Genomic DNA, 19,626 nt, shown 5'->3' with positions numbered 1-19,626 from the left:
GCGAAGGCCTGATGCCTTACCACGTGGTTCTCAAGCGAGTCTCCATGTGGGAAACTCCCAGCGAGCTTTGAAAAATACCCAGTGTTCCTGTCTCCCCCGTCACCACCCCCGAGACACCATGATGCTACCGGCGGAGGGTGAGGCCTGGGCTCTGGAATGGGAGGAGGCTCCTGGGACCAAGCAGCAGAGATTTGGGAAACAGGTCCATGTTAAAAAAAAATCAAGCCTAGTGCTCCTCCCTAGCAAGCCTGATCCAACTTGGCTGGGAAATGACAACTATTCCACCCCAAGGGGTTTGAATCTTTAAGATTATGTTGTATAATATGTACCAAGGATTCACAGTTTGCTATAAACCAATTTGAAAATGGTCTAACAACATAGAGCATCTCGTACACATTGAATGATGAAATGTATTCTGTCAACAGGACAAAATATTTAAGCGTGATTTTTAACCTAACGAATCAGGTGACTTTTTGGTTTACATGCTGTCTTAAAGCCTTCGCCCCGTATTCCTCCCTGGCTGGCTCAGGCTGAAGCTAGCAGGCCTCAGGGAGCCCATTTCTAGATGTGGCTCGGCTCACGGCAGGGGTCGGGCTGTGGGGATGGTACAGGTGGCGGGGCCGGCTGCTCACAGCTTGGCCGCGTCCGCCTCGGCCACGTGGGCAGCTGGGGCGCTAACGGCATCCTTCCAGGGAGGCGAGACCTCAGCCCCGCGTGCACCCCTTTGCCAGGTGTCGGTCTGCCCCAAGTCCTGATGGAAGATGGCGTCTGACCTCGCCCATCGCCATTGTTGTTGCCACTGAGGAGAACGCCCAGGAAGCTCGAATCTGGGGCTGTGAGCAACACCTTCAAGCAAAGGTTCCAGCAGTTCTGGGAAAAGGATCACCCTTGAGGGATGGGAAAGGCATCTTACGCCAAACCCTCAGATGTCCTGTGGCACTAAAAGTGCCTTCTAGGGAGCCAACCTCAAATCGCCCAAAGGGGTGCTTTTAAACGTCCCCAGTAGGACCTGCGCTCAATGGGCACTTGAGTATGTCATTACGGAGGGGGCGACAAGGTCTGTCAGACTGCCCCTGAGGCAGAATGAAATCGTGATCTGAGCGCCTATGGCTGCAAAATGTGAATTCTGCTTTCAGTAAGTGGAACTCAGGAAAATCCCCAATCCTTCACGGCTTTAGGCTCCGCGGGGGTGAGGTGAAGCTCTCCCCACCCCAAACCTGCGCTCAGGGCGAGAGCCGCTGACCGACCATTCACGTTTCCATCAGTCCTGAAGCCTCTCCACCCGACACTTCCTGCCAGTGTTGCGAGTTCAAACACTCCAAAAAATGACTCTGCTTTTCCCATCCTGAGCAACCTGGAGGTGGATCTCTGCTCTGAACCACACCTCAGTGCAGTGGCCGGACTGTGCTGAGCGTTTCTGAAAAGATCCACAAAAACAAGATTTAAGTAGAAGCATTACATATAACTTTTATTTTACATATGTCCACAGAGGCTGGTACAACATACAGCGACTGCTTCTGAAGCTCATAGTGTACTTTTTCCCGTGGCACAAAGACAGAAAGGTTAGTGACACACACGTGTTACGGTGACTCTGGGTGGTAGGGAGCACACATTCCAGACGGAGGGCTGGGGTACCTGCACGGCGACCACCCCGCTGAATCACTGCAGGGGGGCGGCTGTGAGGCCTGGCCAGGAATCGTCATGGGCAGAGGCCCCCCCAGTCACCGCAATCAATGACTTATTTGGAAAGAAAACCTGATTATGAGGGACCTAAAGCCGTATTGGTTCTTCCCACTGTAAGTTATTACAGTGTAATAAAAACTACACTCTAACAAATCTTAGGGCCAGTGATTTGGTTGGATGGTTCTTAAATACAGGTATTGACTTTTGCTGACCCTTCGTGCTCACGTAAGAAATCAGTTCCTTGAAGAATGTGTCTGATAACAGAGCCTTGGGCCAGCCAACGCTTCGTCATCATCAGCTCACGGCTATAGGCAGCTAACAGTATCTCTCTCTGTGGAATGCTTTAATGAACTTGTTCATATCCCAGGGAAGCAGAGAGTCCAGACTCCAAGTGCAAAGTTGGAGGAGACGTGAAAATAGACATGGCCAGAAACATTATTAAGTCATAAGGTGTAGAAGCCCCCGACAGCTCAGACTGATCCACAAACTCACTCTTCACATAAACATTTAAACACAAAAGAGAACTTACGTGATGGCTTTTCCATTCCTACAGAAAACATCAGAACTGACATTCACTTTACCGTTCTAGAAAAGGACAACCCCAACAGCAGGGTTGGTGTTTAAAACTTCCACAGTAGAAAATATTTACAAACCATATTTAATTAAGCCCCCTCCCTCCCATCCTCAGCACTTAATAAAATCCAGGTGGCCTATATACGAAAGTTGCCCACGCAACAGTTTAAAAAGCATCTACCCCTGTATGTGATTTTTAGGTTTGATCATGATTGTTTACAAGTTTTACTGTAGGCTTTGCTGCTGGATACAAAATAAAGGCATACAACTGTCCCAAGTAGGGCCGGATGTACAAAGTCTAAGCAGTAAAAACCATTTCAAAATATAAACTCGTTTCTTGGGGAATACACTGTCAAAGGCTGCCCGTATTAATACCTTTGGTATAAAACAGTCACTTGAATAGCCAACAAAACCCATCCAGACCGTACACACACCCTCACTTCCTGGAACTACTCTACCAGCCTAGTCTCAGCCAGCCACATTCGTCACAACTCCCTCTGGGCCGACACGGGCGTGGAACGGCGGGGAGGTAGGTCACCGAGAACGTCCGCCCCCCACGAGCGCCGTGCGGGCAGCAGGGCTCCAGCGTGGGCCCCCCGGGCCCCCCAGGCACACATCCGCATCCAGTCACGCACGTCCCTTAAACAAACATGAACACGGAAACCGACCGGACCCCAGAAACCTGCACAACCGCTCGGTCTGCTCACTGACGGCTATGTCACACTGTGTAAGACTCTGAGGCAGAGACCCGGAGGGCATCTCCAGGTGACAGCCATCCTGAGGCCACTGTAGTAGGCACTGGTCCTGCCTGGACGCCAGGACAGAGTCTGGGGCCAGATTTCCTTTCTTCTAAGCAAAGGAGAGGGCATCTGCTTGGGGCAGCAAGCCCCGCTTGACAGGGCAGAAGGCCGGGGAGGAAGGAATGGAGCCCACCTGGCAGCGGTCTGTGTGCTGTGCCAGTGAGCAGGCCAGGTGGCCGGCCTGGAATGGAGTGGGTCCCCAAGGTGGGGGGGGGGGGCGGGGGGGCATTGCCCGCAGCCAGACCACAGATCGCCCGAAGGGGCAACAGGTCTGCCCTTCGGCAGAGCTGGGCAGCCAGGGCCACGCTGGGAACCGCAGCAGAGAGGCATGAACCTCCAGGGCACACCTCCCGCTGCCAGGAGCTGTGGGTCTCCACCCACAAGCTTGGAGCGGTGCCCATGGCCGGATGGGCAGCTCGCGAAGCCCTGGAGCCTGTGCCAGGCCCCGCACACAGGAGCGGGGCCAGGGCGCTGGGCTGCAGGGTGGGGAAACGTGGGGACTCCGCTGGTGACCACCAACCACAGGGCCCCGCTCCCAGCTGGCAAACTGAACCCTGGAGGGAAGGCCCCCGAGATCAGAGGCAGTCAACACCCACCAAAATAAATACTGCACAGGCGCTTCTCACATGCATGTCCACCCGTTCACCCACCCCCTCCTCTGGAAGCAGGGAAAGCCTGGCTCCCGCGCTGCTCGGATTCTCTGGGAAACAGAGACTGTGGACCCGGCTTGTTCACCAGCTGGGTGCATTCACCTGGGTAAAGACATCAATTCACCTTGTCGAGAAACACTAAAATCGTTTGGTTTGTAGGGAAGTCTCTTCAGACTCTGGGGGAAGTGGCAGGCTGGGAGCCGGTGGGGGTGCTCGGTGCACAGCAGCGGGGGGGCGGGCGGCAGGTGGGGGGCGGCAGGGGCCCCCACCCGCTCACTGGTGGAGGTGGGCCCGGTCGTCCGGGCGCTTGATGTGGATCCGCCGCACGCGCTCGATCCGCTCCCGTTCCCGCTCCTCGTCCTCGTCCAGGTGGTGGGAGCGCCCGGCCGCCCCGCCCGTGGCCTCCAGGAGTGCGTTGTCAGGTCCCCGGCCATCCTGGGCCTCGTACAGCAAAATGTTCAGGGTCTCCTCGTAGATCCGGGCTTCGGGGAACTCCACCTGCAGCCCCACGAAACACAAGGCAGAAAGTTAGCATTTCACAGCTCCCCCACCGCCTGCCTCTGCTGCTGCTGCTGAGGACTTGAGAGCAGCGCCGTCTGGCCCCAGCAGGCCCCCAACAATCTGCAAGATGGTCATGATCACATCCCAGGTGGTTACTGTTTTCAATGGGCAACACCCACACGGCGCTGGATTCACAGGAGACAAAGTGGATGCGTGCAATGCGTCTCTCTGCCCCTCGTTGCCCTTCCTTGGACACTGGCATCCCTCCCAACATGGTGCTTCTAACAAACAGGGCTGCATCCTTGCACATCTGTCATTCCACACCTTAAGGCAGCATTCTGTCCAAACAGGGGCCACCAGCAGGGGGCCCTCATGAAACAGACAATTACAATCCCTCCCCGCTCGGTAAAGCACCACGTCTTTTCACCGCCCTTCGGGGTCAGGCGCCACGAATAAGAGGCAGGTCCCAGGCACCTGTCTCAGGCAACAGAATGAATCAGTGAGAGTTGGCAAAGCACTTGCGATGCTGCACCAAGGAAGATGGCAATGATGCAGAAACCCAATTGGGACATCAGTACAGTGACCTAGGGCAACAGAATCCGAGTGTTGGTGCCAAAGCTCAGCTTCTGGAGATTTGGGCTGAAAGGAGGAAGAGGAAACAGTCCCTATGAAGGGGTGGCCATTCCAACACCATCCCCCTGGAGACAGGAGCCTGACGGGATAGGACGCAGAGTGAAGGAAGCCGGGAAGGGAGTCCTGGCCTCCGTCCTGGCTCCACCATGAACCAGCTGCCCAAACAAGAGCTCAGGCTCACTCCAGAGCCCATCCAAGAATCTATACACAGTTGGGATCCGACCGTGAGGTCTCTCAGGACCTCTCCTGCCCCTTAAACTCCAAAAACATAAAGTAACTATTTTAAAGTTCAATCAATATGATGACTAGACTTTGAATATTCAAGGGAAGATTCAATTCACATACAGACACACAAAAAAACAAACTAGGAGCACTTTCCCGGTTTTCCAGTAGTTAAGAAAATGCAGTGGACTCAGGTTCGATCCCTGGCCTGGGAACTAAGATCCCACATGCAGCAAGGCAACTAGGCCTTTGAACTGTGGTGCTGGAGAAGATTCTCGAGAGTCCCTTGGACAGCAAGATCAAACCAGTCAATCCTAAAGAAAATCAACCCCGAATATTCATTGGAAGGACTGATGCTGAAGCAGAAGCTCCAATACTTTGGCCCCCCAACACAAAGAACTGACTTCCTAAAGAAGACCTTGATGCTGGGCAAGACTGAGTGCAGGAGGAGGAGGGGGAGACAGAGGATGACATGGCTGGATGGCATCACTGACTCAATGGACAGGAGTTTAAGCAAACTCCAGGAGACAGTGAAACACAGGGAAGCCTGGTGTGCTGCAGTTCATGGGGTTCAAAGAGTCGGACCCAACTTAGCAACTGAACAAGTAGAGATTATCATATTATGCAAAGTCAGAAAGAGCAAAACAAATACAGTATGGTATCACTTATGCTGGGCTGTAATTAGTCACTCAGTCGTGTCTGACTCTTTGCGACGCCATGGACTGTAGCCCACCAGGCACCTCTGTCCACGGCGATTCTCCAGGCAAGAATACTGGATGGGTTACCGTGCTCTCCTCCCTCCAGAGGATCTTCCCAAAGCAGGGATTGAACCCAGGTCTTCCACATTGCAGGTGGATTCTTTACTGTCTGAGCTACCAGGGAAGCCCAAAAATACTGAAGTGGGGAGCTTATCCCTTCTCCAGGGAGCTTCCCAACCCAGGTATCTAACCAGGGTCTCCTGCATTGTAATTCTTTACCAGTTGAGCTACCAGGGAAGCCCAATATCACTTATATGTAGAATCTAAAATACGGCAGAAGGGAACCTATCTATGAAACAGAAACACAGACTTGAAGCACAGACTGGTGGTTGCCATGTGGGAAATGGGCAGGTGGATCAGGAGTTTGGGATAAGCAGATGTAAACTATTACATACAGGACGGATAAACAACAGGGTCCTACTGGAAAGCACAGGGAACTAGATTCAGTATCCTGTGGTAAACTGTAATGGGAAAGAACATGAAAAAGAATATATGCATGTGTAACCGAGTCACTCTCACAGGAATAACTTAATACCACAGTGTATGATCAACTATACTTCAAAAAAAAAAAAAGGAAGGGGGAAGAAAAGAGAAAGGGCACATAAGGGAGGGAGGCAAGCAGAGACGTAAAGGGAGTGAATTCAGTGAGCGTGGGACCTGATCTCTAACCACACTGCAGCATGATGGGGCTCTGCAGAACACAGGGACAGAGGCCAACGGAAAGGTCAGGCCCACTGGCTTGCGGAGGATGACATAAAAATGGGTCCACAGCGTCCAGATCAGTCAGGGAATCGCGCACTGGGAAGGAAGCCCCCGGGGTTCAGGAGGAGTGCCCAGTGAGCCCCGTGAGGGCGGAGGGCTGCCCAGGTCAGTGGGGAGGACAGACGACAAGGAAGGAGTAGGTCACAGCCAGACGCTCAAGGTCAAGACCTTGGAGGGAGCACTGCTCCTGATGAGCGAGATGGATGCAGCCAGGCTGGTGGGAATACATGTCGTGTGGAGGATGGCAAGGTGGTGTCAGATCACTGATGGCAGAGGAGAAAACACGGGTGGCAGGGTACATGTGGGGACAAGGATCCGTGTGAATCCCAGTCACAGAAAAGGAACCCAGCAGCAGTGCGACTGCCTCTCCTTGCTGGGTGTCCGAAACGAAATGCCATGCTGTTTTTCCAAGCCGACAATGGGACCTTTCCAGGGCCCTAGAGATAGTAAGCACCAGTGAGGAGTTGAGTCCAGAAAACATCTTTAGAGCCTTTGCCTCTTGCAGTGGATTTGGCTGAAGGGAAAGGGAAGTTGGACGAACATGGATTTCAGCCCAGCCACCTGGCACCGCCCTCTGCAGGGCCTTACCTTTGTCTGCTTCTTCTCAGTGGCGTAGACGATGGAGGTGCAGCAGACCTCGGCGATCTTGCGGCCCTGGCCGTAGAAGGACCAGCAGCAGATTTCGTCCCCAATGACGTCCTTTATGAACAGGACCCTTCCGTTAAAGCGCAGAGACAGCTTATCAAACAGTTCGATGTTTTTCAACATATTGTCGTCAGAATTGCTGCAAAAGAGCAGGTGATAAGGCAACTGATCACCAGCAGGTGTTACGGGCCACCACCGGTGGGGCAGTGTTTCCACATGCAGACCCCTTATTGCCACCAACCCTTACCAACCTCACAAGAAGCCCAAGAAGGCGGCAGGGTAGTCCCTACTGCTCAAAGGAAAGCAAGGATCAGAGAAATCAGGGAGCTGCCCAAGGTCAAAAACTAATAAATGGCAGAGCTGAGTCTCAAAAAGACAGCTCTGGCCCCCAAGGCTGTGCTCGAGTGGCTGCCCTGCTGTGCCAAAGACAGGGACGAAACGCTGAAAACACAGGGCTCTGCAGGTACAGGCGGCAGGTGGGGGACACAGAGGCATGCTCCATGGAGCCCCGTGAAAGGCTGAGCAACCAGCCCAAAAGAGACTGCTTATCCTGGGTCCATGTACTGGTCTTGACTGACTTCATCAACCCTACTTCCTGTAATTCTTGATTTGGAGCCACATGTTCCCAAGAGGCAAACAGCACTCTAGAAACCCATATATATTGCTAGTGGGAACATAAAATGGTGTAGTAGTCACTGTGGAGAACAGTCCGGCAGGTCCTCAAATGATTAAACCTGGAGTTCCTGCGTGACCCAGCAATTCCACTCCTAGGTATCTACCCAGGAGAAATGGAAATGTGTGTGCGCACACACACGTCCACAGCAGCGTTATTCCTAACAGCCAAAAGGTGGAAACAACCCTAACTGCCCAACCACAACTGGTGGATGGAGAAACAATGTGGTCTGTCTGGATGGTGGAATATTATTCAGCCATAAAGAGGAATGAAGTACTAATCAGGCTACAACATGGATGAACCTTGAAAACATTATGCTGAGTCAAAGAAGCCAGACACAAAAAACAACGTACTGCATGATTCTATCTACATGAAGTGTCCAGTGTAGGCAGATCCACAGAAATAGAAAACACAGCAGTGGCTGCCTAGGGCTGGGGGAGGTAGGAGGGAGGAGCAGTATGGGGAGTGACTGATAACGGGTCCAGGTTTCCTTCTGGGATGATGATAACGGCTTAAAATGAGGTAAGTGGTGATGGGTACACAACTCTGTGAACATAGTAAGAAGCACTGAGCTGTGTATTTTTAAAAGGGTGAATTTTACAGTGTGTGGGAATTAGATTTCATAACTATCTATCCAGCAGGGCACTCTAGAGGTGCAGAAAGGGAACGTGTGTTTTCAACTGAAGGGAATGTGGGGGCAGGGAGCTGGGCCTGGCAGGCATGAGTACAGAGGTCTTTTCTGGCCAACACCTTACCTGGTATACGAGTATTTGTTGTTACTTCTGTTGTAGAGCAACTTCACAGCTGGCTGTGGGTTGTTTTAGGGAAAAAAACAGAAAGAAGAAAGTTACTTGGGAGTGCAGGTACAGAGAACCACTGGCTTCCCTCGGAGTTGGGGCCCTGCCACCAGCCTGAAGAGGCAGGTAAGCGTAGCCTGCGGGGTGGGGAGGGGCTGAGACGGAGACGGCATGACCCCAATACCAGGGGCAACACAAGGTGAGCCGCAGGCTCCCATTCTTGACCCCATCTCAGACCTTGTGCAAGCAATTTTAGACATATTTCAAAACCTATTCAGAAGAATCCCCACCATTTCAGTAGCAAAAGAAATGCCACAAGGGTGCCTCCAACATACCTTATTCGACGTCGCTATAAGTTTCTGTTCTTCCTTGGATGACGTAATGACGGGAACTTTGCAGAATGGCTCGTAAGTATCTTTGTTCTGCTGGAACAAAACATACTTTCAGCCTGGGAGGCCTGCCCAGCATTGGATTGTTTAAGCTGGCCTGTCAGGCAAAGACAGGTTCTGGTGAGAGAGATGGGGCAGCCACGGCTGCGAAGAGAGGAGGACGATCTTATAAGCTGGGCAACGATCAAGAGTGGAGTTCTCCAATGAACCTGCTCTTTGGCCAGGAGTCTTACATGCCAGAGTGTTCCGTAAATACTATGATAACATTTTTTCATAGCCCAGTGAAAGTGAAAAGAAAGTGAAGCTGCTCAGTCGTGTCCAATTCTTTGCGACCCCATGGACTGTAGCCTACCAGGATCCTCCATCCATGGGATTTTCCAGGCAATAGTACTGGAGTGGGGTGCCATTTCCTTCTCCAGGGGATCTTCCCGACCCAGGGATCGAACCTGGGTCTCCTGCATTGTAGGCAGACACTTTAGCGTCTGTGCCACCAAGGAAGTCTTCTTATGGCCCAGGAAGCCACTCAAAAATAAACCCTAAACAAGGCAGATGAAATATGATTGCATCAAAACTCCTACAAAGTCCACTGCAACGACTGTAGAGAAATGAAAAGGTATCAGCCCGTAAGGAGAAAAGGACAGGAGAAGTACGGTCAGCAGGCAAGAGATGTCACGGATTTGAGGCTGGAAAGCAGGCCTCCGGTGAGTGATGACCAAGCAGAAGGGGAAAGCTGAAACCCAAGCCGGCTGAAAGAGTCTGGGAGATCTTCCCAGAACAGCTCTGAAGGCTGGGGGGCTGAGAGCAGGACTTGAGGACTGCCTGCTTGTTGGCAGAAACACTGGTGAGACCCCAGATGGATGCCCTGCCCCAGCCTGGCAGGAGAAAAGCCCACTTTCCTGGAGAAGTTTGTACAGGAGAGGACAAGGCTGACTTGCTATTCTGAAAAGGGGGGATTCAGTGAATTATCTACACGCTCAATGGTGATACCTACCCCTTCTGCTCAGATCCCAAAAGACAGCCAGTCAGGCTCATACCAACCAGGCTAGAGAGGGGAGGACTCCTCTACGAGAACCACCTGTCCAGAAGAAGCGTTTATAGATTCTGACGTTGAGAGTTCCCACTGAAGAAGTCAGTCTTATCAATCGCCACTGAAGCCCACAGAACAACAAAGACCAATACCTACAGTTTTTTCAGAGCTTAAATTTCAACAGACCGAGGACCATCAGATTAGATTCAGAAAGCCTCTGAAATATGAGACTGAAACCAAGACAAAGAGAACAAGTAAGAGGAGGAGCCACACGATGAAGGCAGCACAAAGGAAACTTCCAATAGTAAGACGGGAATGACAAGAGTATCACATCCTATGAAACAAGGCTGGCGTGCCACATTAAGAGCACGTGGAGAACAAGAAAGGGCTCTTGGGAGTCAGAAATACGAGAGCAGAAACGAAAAACTCAACAGAAGCCTTGAAAAGATACAACTGTCTGAGAACAATAAAAGTGACAGAAACTAGGCGGCCAGGTCCCTGAGGTTTAATCTCAGACTAACAGAAACCACAAAAAGGAGCCAGAGGGCGTCTCTAAGACGAAGGCGAAACAGATTCCCTGATGCGTCTGAGCAGACCAAAAGGAGACTGTGGTTTCTGAGAACTTGGGGCTACATTTGGATTGTGTGCTTAGAAAACCAAGCCAACAAAAAACAATGAAGCAACGACTAATTCTGGCAAACTGAAAAGTTATGAGAGAAAGGAAATAATCGCTGTATACTCTATGGCTCAACTGTTAACAATATTCATATGACTCACTGTGAGCTCTGAGTACCGATTTAATCAGAACTTTGAGAACGATATTGAGAGAAGGAATACATGCATGCAAGTTTGGTAGTGGTTTGGGGTGGTGCATGAGCTAACTTTCCACTTTCTATAGAAATGTCAGTAGATAATGCCGAAAATGGACAATCAATAAATAGCAATGTAAGAAATACGGGAAAAAACAACTGCTGTAAGAATCAGAAGAGGCTGCTTCAGGGTGGGAGGGGGTAGAGGGCGTATGGTAGTGGTTTAGACATCAACCTTACCTACAGTACTGACTTGCCTTTGTAAATGCTTTACCTGCATTACTTTAATAAACATAAACACGAAATGAAAAGAAAAAAGTAAAGACTTCAACGTTCCATTAGATGTACAGTGAGTTCACAGACTCTCAGGGGAGGTGGTATGTGCAAGCTAACAGTTCCTCAGGCAGATAGGCGTGACGGGGCTGTCTCCATGGGGAGTCACGCGGACAGGCGGCTGGGAGAGGCGCAAACGTGAGCCTCACGAATACAGATCAATGCCTCTGACAACCTACAGGGACTCTTCCGATTCTCTGCCGCGTCTTCACAGCTGCTGGCCCATCAAGAGGCTCTAGTTCTGCAGGATTTTACTCTCCCTAGACTTGATGGCACCACGCTCCAGTACTCTTGCCTGGAAGGCTGCAGTCCATGGGGTCACTGAGGGTAGGACACGACCGAGCGACTTCACTTTCACTTTTCGCTTTCATGCATTGGAGAAGGAAATGGCAACCCACTCCAGTGTTCTTGCCTGGAGAATCCCAGGGACGGGGGAGCCTGGTGGGCTGCCGTCTACGAGGTCGCACAGAGTCGGACACGACTGAAGCGACTTAGCAGCAGCAGTAGCAGCAAACTTGATCCCAGTGGTCTTGCCCCAGGTCCAGCTGAGGAGTGAGGGGTATCTGTATGCAGAGATTATGGTGGACTCTCAACAATGACTCATGGGTAAGTCCCCAGAAGGGTCCAGAAAACAGAACAAGTTGTGTACCCCATAGCTGGGTACTGAAGGGCTGCAATGTACACAGGAGAGGACCCGAAACCACGGGGGCTGAAATACGCTGGAGAGCAATCAGGTGGCCCGGGCGTCCCAGGTAAGCCTCTCAGGGGTCAAGCTGGCCAGAGGGGAGCAGCCCCGAGGTCAACTCACTAACTCGCACAGCAGCTCAGTGAGGGAGAAGTGCCCTCCTCCGCAGAGAGGGGAACCGGAGGCGGGTGGCCCGGCCGGGGGACACCTACTTGCAGGGCGGCCTGGCACTCCTCCACCAGGCCCTGGACCAGGTAGTACTTGGCTTCTGCCAGCAACTCTTCGATCTCCCGACGGCTCTCGGGCAAGGGGACCGCCCCGTCGCGAAGGTAGTTGAGTATCGTACCGAAGTGCTTGCCACACCGGTCAATGAGGATCCAGCCTGCGGTGGGAGGAGGCGGGAAAGAGGGGTTCGTCAGCTGGGTGTGCCTTTCCTGGAAGGTCCTGAGGGGAATGAGGTGGCTCTTGGTTCCGTCCACCTCCCGGGGGCAGCAGGACCACGAAGAAGGCAGCGGCCTCACCCGCCTGGCTCCCAGCAAAGGGCTGATGGAGGTCCTGCCTGGCAGCACCGCCATGGCCTCCCAGCCCTGCTGGCTGCAGACACCACATCCGGACTCACTGGTCTCAGGCTCTTCCAGGTTCAGGGTCCCTGCGTCCTGAAAGTGTGTTTCTAAGTTGCCTCAAAAATCCCTTTGTCAAGTGCATCCTAAGAGGGCCTAATGCCCCACATCTGGATAAAAATAGGGTCCCAACGACCACAACCCATGGATGGTGGGAAGGCTTCTGGGGTGAAAACATCCACCACTCCTTTTTCAACAATACTTTTTTCAGACTCCCACACAGCAGAGCCATTTCTAAGGAAGCAGAAGGCTCGCTGCCCACAGGCTGTGACATCTGGCTCCCAAGGGTGCCCTCCAGGCACTCACCAGCACCACCAGAAGAAATCCCATCCGTGACCCCACACAAGGCATTTAGGGACCTGAGATACAGTGGTGACCAGACAGACCCTGCCCTCGAGTGGTTCAGCCTGACCTGGGGAGACGGCGCTGGCATTTATGAGAAATGGAAACGGCTCCCAGCTGCTGACAGGAAGTAGGCATGGTGCAAAACTGTGCCTTGGGGGTGGGGGCAGGACAAGGCAAGCCCTCTCACTTATCAGCATCCTCTCCAATCTCCAATCCCACACTGGCCTGCGTTGCCCGCTTCTCCGCCACTACAAAGCCATGCTTCTCAGGATTCCTCGGCTGAAACATACATGCTATTGGGAGGGGGAAAGTGGACTAGAGCCTGGGAAGAGGAGAAGGAGGTACCAGAAAAGGAAGTAAGACCAAGCACGCCTCGAGAGAAAATGTGAAGCCAGACAGATGGAGGGGTCTGGGCCTTCCCAACCCGTGGCATCACCCCAGGAAGGGGGCCCCCCCGTCTCCTGTTGCATGCTGCAGGGGAAGGGCAGTTGGGAGGTTTACACAGCAATCAGTCACACTCTGCCTCTGCTTGCTCAGTCTGGGAAAAGCGCCAGGTTTCCACTCCTGAGACCACTATGTCCTCCCCGAGTCCTCCTCAGACCTAGGCCCTGGATCAGCAGAAGTCAACAAAGGCCAAGATCAGCCAAGGCACCTTTTCACACCCGGAGTGGCAAGTCGGCCCACCTGCCCCTAACCCAGCGCCACCAAGGGTGCGCAGGTGCTCTAGCACACGAATTGGGTGGTGCCTATCACCATCACCAGGAATGCTGACAAGGCCATTTCCATGCTTCCCGAGCCAACTACTGCTCAGTCCACGGCTCCCGGGCCTTTGGTTACAGGTTGGTCACAGGCTCTGGATTCCTGAGCACAGTGAGAAGTTTATCTGCAGTCTCGGCAAATGCAAATCAAAGATGGGGGCCTGGATCCGAGGAAGGATGAGGTCTTCACGGGGTGGCGAGTCCTGTCATCTTGACGGTGCCCGCTGATGCTACCGCTCCTTTCTCCAGTGGAGACAACACAGTACAGGCTCAGCGTCTGTCCCGCAGCTCAGATCCTTGAGCAAACAGGACCACTGAGTGTGTATGGGCGGGGCCAATCAGAGTACAGGCCCCACTCCCCAAAGGAAGCTCCTCCCGCTCTAGCCAAAGTGTGGCTGAGAGGCCCAATACTCCAGGAGAAGCCAAAAATGCAGACTTCCCTGTGAAATCTGATTTTTCAGTAAACTGAAGAACTGGAAAAGATCCTGATGCTGGGAAAGACTGAGGACAAGAGCAGAAGCGGGCAGCAGAGGATAAGATGGTCAGACGACACGAGTGACTCAATGGACGTGAGTTAGAGCAAACTCTGGGAGATACTGAAGGACAAGGAACCTGGTGTGCTGCAATCCCTGGGTCTCAAAGAGTTCGGACATGACTCAGTGACTGAACAACAAAACTAGCTGTAAACCTGTCATTAACCCCCCACAGGGCAGCCAGAGCCGGGCCTGCAGGCCACTGCCTTGTGACCTCTGCGACTGTGGATCAAGTGCCCCCTTCCAATGAGCTGACTCGGTACGGTAAGGCCGGATTACCTTCCCACCAGTTCTTGATGAGAGATGCTCACTCTCTTACATTTTCCATAGATAAAAGAGAGGCTCAGAGAGGCTCAGGGACATCCCCTATTTGGGGAGGCAGCAGTAAGCCACAGAGAACAAGCGAGAAACTCGTTGGAAGACTCCTTTCATCTTACAGAACTGAGGAGCCACGGGGAACCTCGGTCTTTGGGAGAAATGGCAACCAGCTCCACTCAGCTGCTCCGGGAAGAAAACCTCCTCCCCTGCCTTCACTGAGTGGACGACTCGGCAGCTAAGAGCAAGGGCCCCTGAAATCAATTACCCGAGTGACACTCCAGAGTCTCCATAAACCAACAGGCGGACCGTGACACTGGGCTCTGGCTCAAGAATGCTGCCAGGAAATGCTTGTGGCGAAGGAATCATACTTTGGACAAATAAGGGAAAAAAAAAAAAGGAGAGCCAGGCGCGCTCTCCATGAGGTTTCAATTAGCACTGTGACTTCAAAAATATTTTTGCTGCTTTCATAGCAGGAATCGATCCCTTTCAAACAGTCAGCTCTGGTTACTAGCGTGTAGACAAGCTGAGAGAGGCCAAGCCACATCAGGATGACCTGGAGTCCCCCAGCCCCTTGGGCAGGGCTGAAAGAAGGGTGAGGGGTGCAGACCCAGAGGCTCTTGGACGGACGGGCTGAAAGACGCACCCAGCGTGGGCCTCTGCTGGAAACCCAGCTCCGCGCTTGCCTGCTGGATGACATCGGCATTTCACTGAACCTCTCGGTCCGGCAGTTTCCCGTTCTAAAATGGTGCCTCCCTGCGCTGGCATAAAGGCGAGAGAATGTACTGGAGCCACAGAGCACAATGCCGGGTCTATCGGCAGCACTCAAACCAGGTCTCTGACGCTGAGCCCTGTATACAGGTCCTCGTGACTGGAGACGGCGTGTTCCAGCCCCGGGGACAGTGGTCTGCATGGCTTCCGGGGAACCTGGGAGAAGGCTCCACTTAGGGTCGGGAGCAGCAGACCACATTCCTCCTCTCTCCTTCCTTCCCCCACCTCCTCCAGGAAGCTTTCACCGACCTCTCCTTTGCCATACTAAGGTAGATCTTCATGGCCCCAAACTTGCCTAGGTACTTGAGTCCCTGTTACAAACTCAGACTCTTGGAAGCAGTCTCCTTCCTGAATCGGGATCTCCAGGGCAGGGTTTCTCTGCCTCGGCACTCCTGACACTTTGGGGTTTTTTTGGCTGCAATGGGCCTTCATTGCAGCACACAAGCTTTCTCTCTAGTTGTGGCTTGCGGGCTTCTCCTATTGCGGCGTAGTCTTAGCTGCCCTGTGGCATGTAGGATCTTAGCTCCCTGATCAGGACGTTGAACCCCTGTCCCCAGCACTGGAAGGTGGACCTTTAACAAGCAGACCACCAAGGAAGTCCCTACTGACACTTTGTGCTGTGCTCAGTCACATTTGTGTCCGACTTGGTGCAACCCTATGGACCGTAGCCTTCCAGGCTCCTCTGCCCATGGGCTTCTCCAGGCAAGAAAACTAGAATGGGTTGCCATACCCTCCTCCAGGGGATCTTCCCAATCCATACGATATACAATTCAGACAGGCAGAAGGGCGTGGAGTGCAAGAGAGTCTGCCACCACCCAGGACCCCGGGTCCCCTCTCCAGAAGCCACCAGCTTCTCAGGTATCCTGTGGAGATTTCTACCAACGCAATGCACACAGTTTGGGGCCTTCAGGGCCCTTGTTCCGTAACCAGAAAGCCGTCCTGCTGGCTTCGCCCACCTGTTTGTGGCACACTTCACTGTCACCGACAGCCTTCCCACCTAAAGGCCAGGATGACGCTGTGAGATGCAGAAAGTCTACCCTGTTTTGCAGATTTGAAGGCATGCTCAGGCCATGGGTGGGGCTGTGCAGTGTTTCCCCAGGGGCCAACAGGATTGCTCTGCCAGCACAGTGCTGGCTGGAGGACCAGACACCCAGCCTGACGTCCAGGCCTGAAAGGGCTTCAGTTCTAAGCTGGTGGTTGGGCCACAAGGCTGCCACACTCGGGCGCCCCAGCCTGAGGGCTGAGCCCACACCAAACTACACAAAGCAGATAGTAAGAGCTAGCCAGTTCTGCCTTCAGTAGCGTCCTCGTTTCCAGCTCTGTATATTTTGAAAAAGCCTTTCACCTCTCTGAGATGTGCCTGAGTGTCAGCTGCTCAGTCATGTCTGACTCTTTGCAACCCCATGGACTGTGCCCCCAGGCTCCTCTGTCCATGGGATTCTCCAAGCAAGAACACTGGAGTGGGTTGCCATGCCTTTTTCCAGGAGATGTTCCCGACCCAGGGATCAAACCCAGGTTCCCCGCACTGCAGACAGATTCTTTACCATCTGAGCCATTAGGGAGTGGATTTCTCACTGATCCGTAATAGCAGCAGCCACCCCTCAAAGGGTTAGGGTGAGACTTAAATGTAACAAAGCCCCCAAAAAGCCATACTGTGAGCTTTTCCTAATGGCTCGAAGGGGGCTGGTGCTCCCCTGAAGTGAAAACAGCTGTGGTTTGGCATATCCAAAAACCACACTCCTTCCCTGGGGACGCTGGGCTTTCCAGGAAGCCCCAGGCAAGCACACGGTCCGGCAGCTGTTGAGAAGCCCACGCAGGCCTGCTGCTGCCACTCCCGGGAGCCTCCCAGCTGGGGGCGGGAAAGCCCCGGACTGCGTCTCCTTTGTGACATGGCATCAGGCCACCACAGGCGAGGGCCCTTCAGGGAGATGAGGCTCCCACTTTGCTTCTGAAGCAACTTGGGCGCTTTTCCTGAGCCCTGCCAAGGACTGGGCAGGGCGGAAGTAAAGCCACAGTGATCCTGGGCTCTCAGATAAGGTCTGTTTCCTTCGGCAGCTGGGGCGCTATTGTCTTGATTTCCACAAACACTCCCGCGATGCCGGGTGTGGCCCAGCAGAGGGGACCCTCCCACTCCTAAGCAGCTCGGCGCGGACTTCTGGGCATGGCGTGGAGGCAGCTCTGGGGCTCTGGCCTCACTCGCCTGCTGCTGCTGGGCCAGAAACCCAAGGTCACTGGGAGCCCAGGGAAGCAGGACTTCGGGCCCCACAGACTGGCTTCTCCAGGACACAGGGAGACGCATCCAGTGGTGGACAGCTCAAGGGTGCGCTCTCTTAGGATCTGAGAACATGATGTGCACACCGGGCCCAGGGCCCCCAATCCCACCAGGGGTCAAAACTCGCCCCTCTCCCAGGCACTACCATCCCCAGAGAGGCAGGGCGTCAGCACAGATGCCAGCCTCAGAAACAGGGAAGGTAAGGTCAAGCCAGGCTGTGGCCTGGTCTCAAGCAAGCTCAGGACAAGCAATGAAAGATGGGGCCATCTTTCAACCAAATGCCACCTTCCTCCGTAAACCCGGTCAGAGAAGGATGCTCTCTCTTTCAGGGTTCTGAGCGTTCCTGGTGGGTTGGAAGCAGGACCACTGGAAGCCAATTCTTTATCTTGTATTAACAGGACTTTCCACGAAAACAAAAAAACCACACACTGAATGCACATATACTGAACGCTTCCTATGGACCAACAGCCCCAGGAAGTAGGTGCCACCGTGCCCATTTAGCAGATGGAGAAACGAGATGTCAGCAGATTAAACAACTTGAGGAGGGTCACCAGACACGAGAACGGGAGCTGCAACCCCAGTTCAGGTCGGTGAGTCCTCAAAAGGCCCCAGCCTAGGAGAGCAAGGGTCACGAGCAGACGCTCCTGCCTCGGTCACACCTGAGTCTCACTCTGAGATCACAGGATCTTCACGAAGAGAATGGGAAGGGAGCCAACCAGGGGAGCCAGTCCAGTGTCTGCTGCACAGAGCTGAGGCCTGGGGGCGGGGAAGTGACATTCTCAAAGTCACAACTCAAGCCAACAGCTAAGTGGAGACTATGACCCCACCCACTTCCCCCCAGGTCTCAGCTTAGGTGTCACCTCCTTAGGGAAGCCCTCCTTGACCACACCCTGAATAGATGTGGTCTCCATTACTCACACTCAAGGCTCCCTCCACATCTGGTAACACTGAGCACAACAGGAAACCCGAGCCGGTTTTGTGTTGCTTTTCTGAACTGGAAGGAAGCCCTCGACCAGAAGCACAGCCCCAGCCCGGGACCCTGGGCTTACCTTCACTGTCCGTGAGCACCTCCATGCGCCCGCTGAACATGGCCTTCAGCATGGTGTCCTGCTTGGTCAGCGTCTGCATGGTGGTGTAGTAGAGGGCTCCACCCACGTTCAGCTTCACGTACTTGGAGCTAGGGCTCGTGCCCTTGAAGGAAGTGGTGCGGGTCGCAGCCGCTGGCACCGCTGAGCTCACCACACTTTCTCCTGACATCTCTTCCTGCCCGGGGACAAGACGCAGGGTCAGCAGGGTCAGGGCACCAGGCCTGATTTCCTTTCCTCAACCAGTGGGCTGCGGCTGGCCTCCAGATGAGTCCTACTTAGTCCTAGTGTGTCCTGCACTGAGAACAAAGTTCACTCCCGGTCTTCACAGCTCAGGAAGAGTTCAGAGGAAAACCTGGATTTCTGGCTTCTCTTAAATCAGAGGCCAGGCCTTCCCTGGTGGCTCCGGGGTAAAGAATCGGCCTGTCAACGCAAGAGACGCAGGTTTGATCTCTGAGCCAGGAGGATCCCACATGCCATGGAGCAACTAAGCCTGGGAGCAGCACTGACTGAGCCCGCAAGCCTAGAGCCTGTGCTCTGCAAAGAGAAGCCACCGCAGTGAAAAGGCTGCACACAGCAACTAGAGTAGGCCCTGCTTGCCACAACTAGAGAACAGCCTGCACAGCAACAAAGACCCAGCGTAACAACAACAACAAAAATCAGAGACCAACTAGGCCAGCAGGGGAACGCATGGTGTGAGCTGGGGTGCCGGCCGCCCCGTAGGCATGCGTATGCAACCCCAACTGGCCCCAAACTCCACGCAGACAGCTGGGCTCACACAGCGGCTTCACCTGTTGACCCTGCAGATCTGCATTTACCACCGAGTCCTGCATTACAAGGAGTTCCTTTGTGTCTACTGCTGATATAACTAAAGGACACCCTGGCTGTGTCCTAAAGCGGCTAAGAGCGCTACCTGGGTCTCTGTCCCCTTGTTGCCATTCACCACGCAACAGATGAAAGTGACGCCTTTCAGCTGAATTACCCATG

The 19,626-nt window shown here is 53.5% G+C and overlaps 1 protein-coding gene across 11 annotated transcripts in view; it reads right to left on the bottom strand.

Moving 5' to 3' along the window:
* Positions 1-1,441: 1,441 nt before the first annotated feature.
* The window catches only part of KCTD10 (potassium channel tetramerization domain containing 10), a 29,357-nt gene continuing 11,172 nt past the window's right edge, over positions 1,442-19,626 (bottom strand). For 5 of the 11 annotated variants that reach the window (XM_086348396.1, XM_086348401.1, XM_086348398.1 and 2 more), the window contains 6 exons: positions 18,604-18,817; positions 12,153-12,322; positions 9,033-9,119; positions 8,656-8,708; positions 7,171-7,366; positions 1,442-4,204 (listed from right to left, as the gene is read on the bottom strand). In XM_086348396.1, coding sequence (XP_086204522.1) covers positions 3,980-4,204; positions 7,171-7,366; positions 8,656-8,708; positions 9,033-9,119; positions 12,153-12,322; positions 18,604-18,817 — 945 coding nt within the window. In that variant the 3' untranslated portion in view covers positions 1,442-3,979. Of the gene's footprint in view, positions 4,205-7,170; positions 7,367-8,655; positions 8,709-9,032; positions 9,123-12,152; positions 12,323-18,603; positions 19,063-19,626 lie in introns of all 11 variants that reach the window. The other 6 variants (XM_086348395.1, XM_086348399.1, XM_086348397.1 and 3 more) reach the window with 3 other exon arrangements.

The sequence above is a fragment of the Bos grunniens genome, chromosome 17 (genome assembly GCF_055505025.1).
Source record: "Bos grunniens cultivar Pamir isolate PY7600 chromosome 17, Bosgru_T2T1.0, whole genome shotgun sequence".
Classification (NCBI taxonomy): Eukaryota; Metazoa; Chordata; class Mammalia; order Artiodactyla; family Bovidae; genus Bos; species Bos grunniens.
The sequence above is the reverse complement of the archived record's forward strand: the minus strand, read 5'-3'. Positions and strand labels throughout refer to the sequence as shown.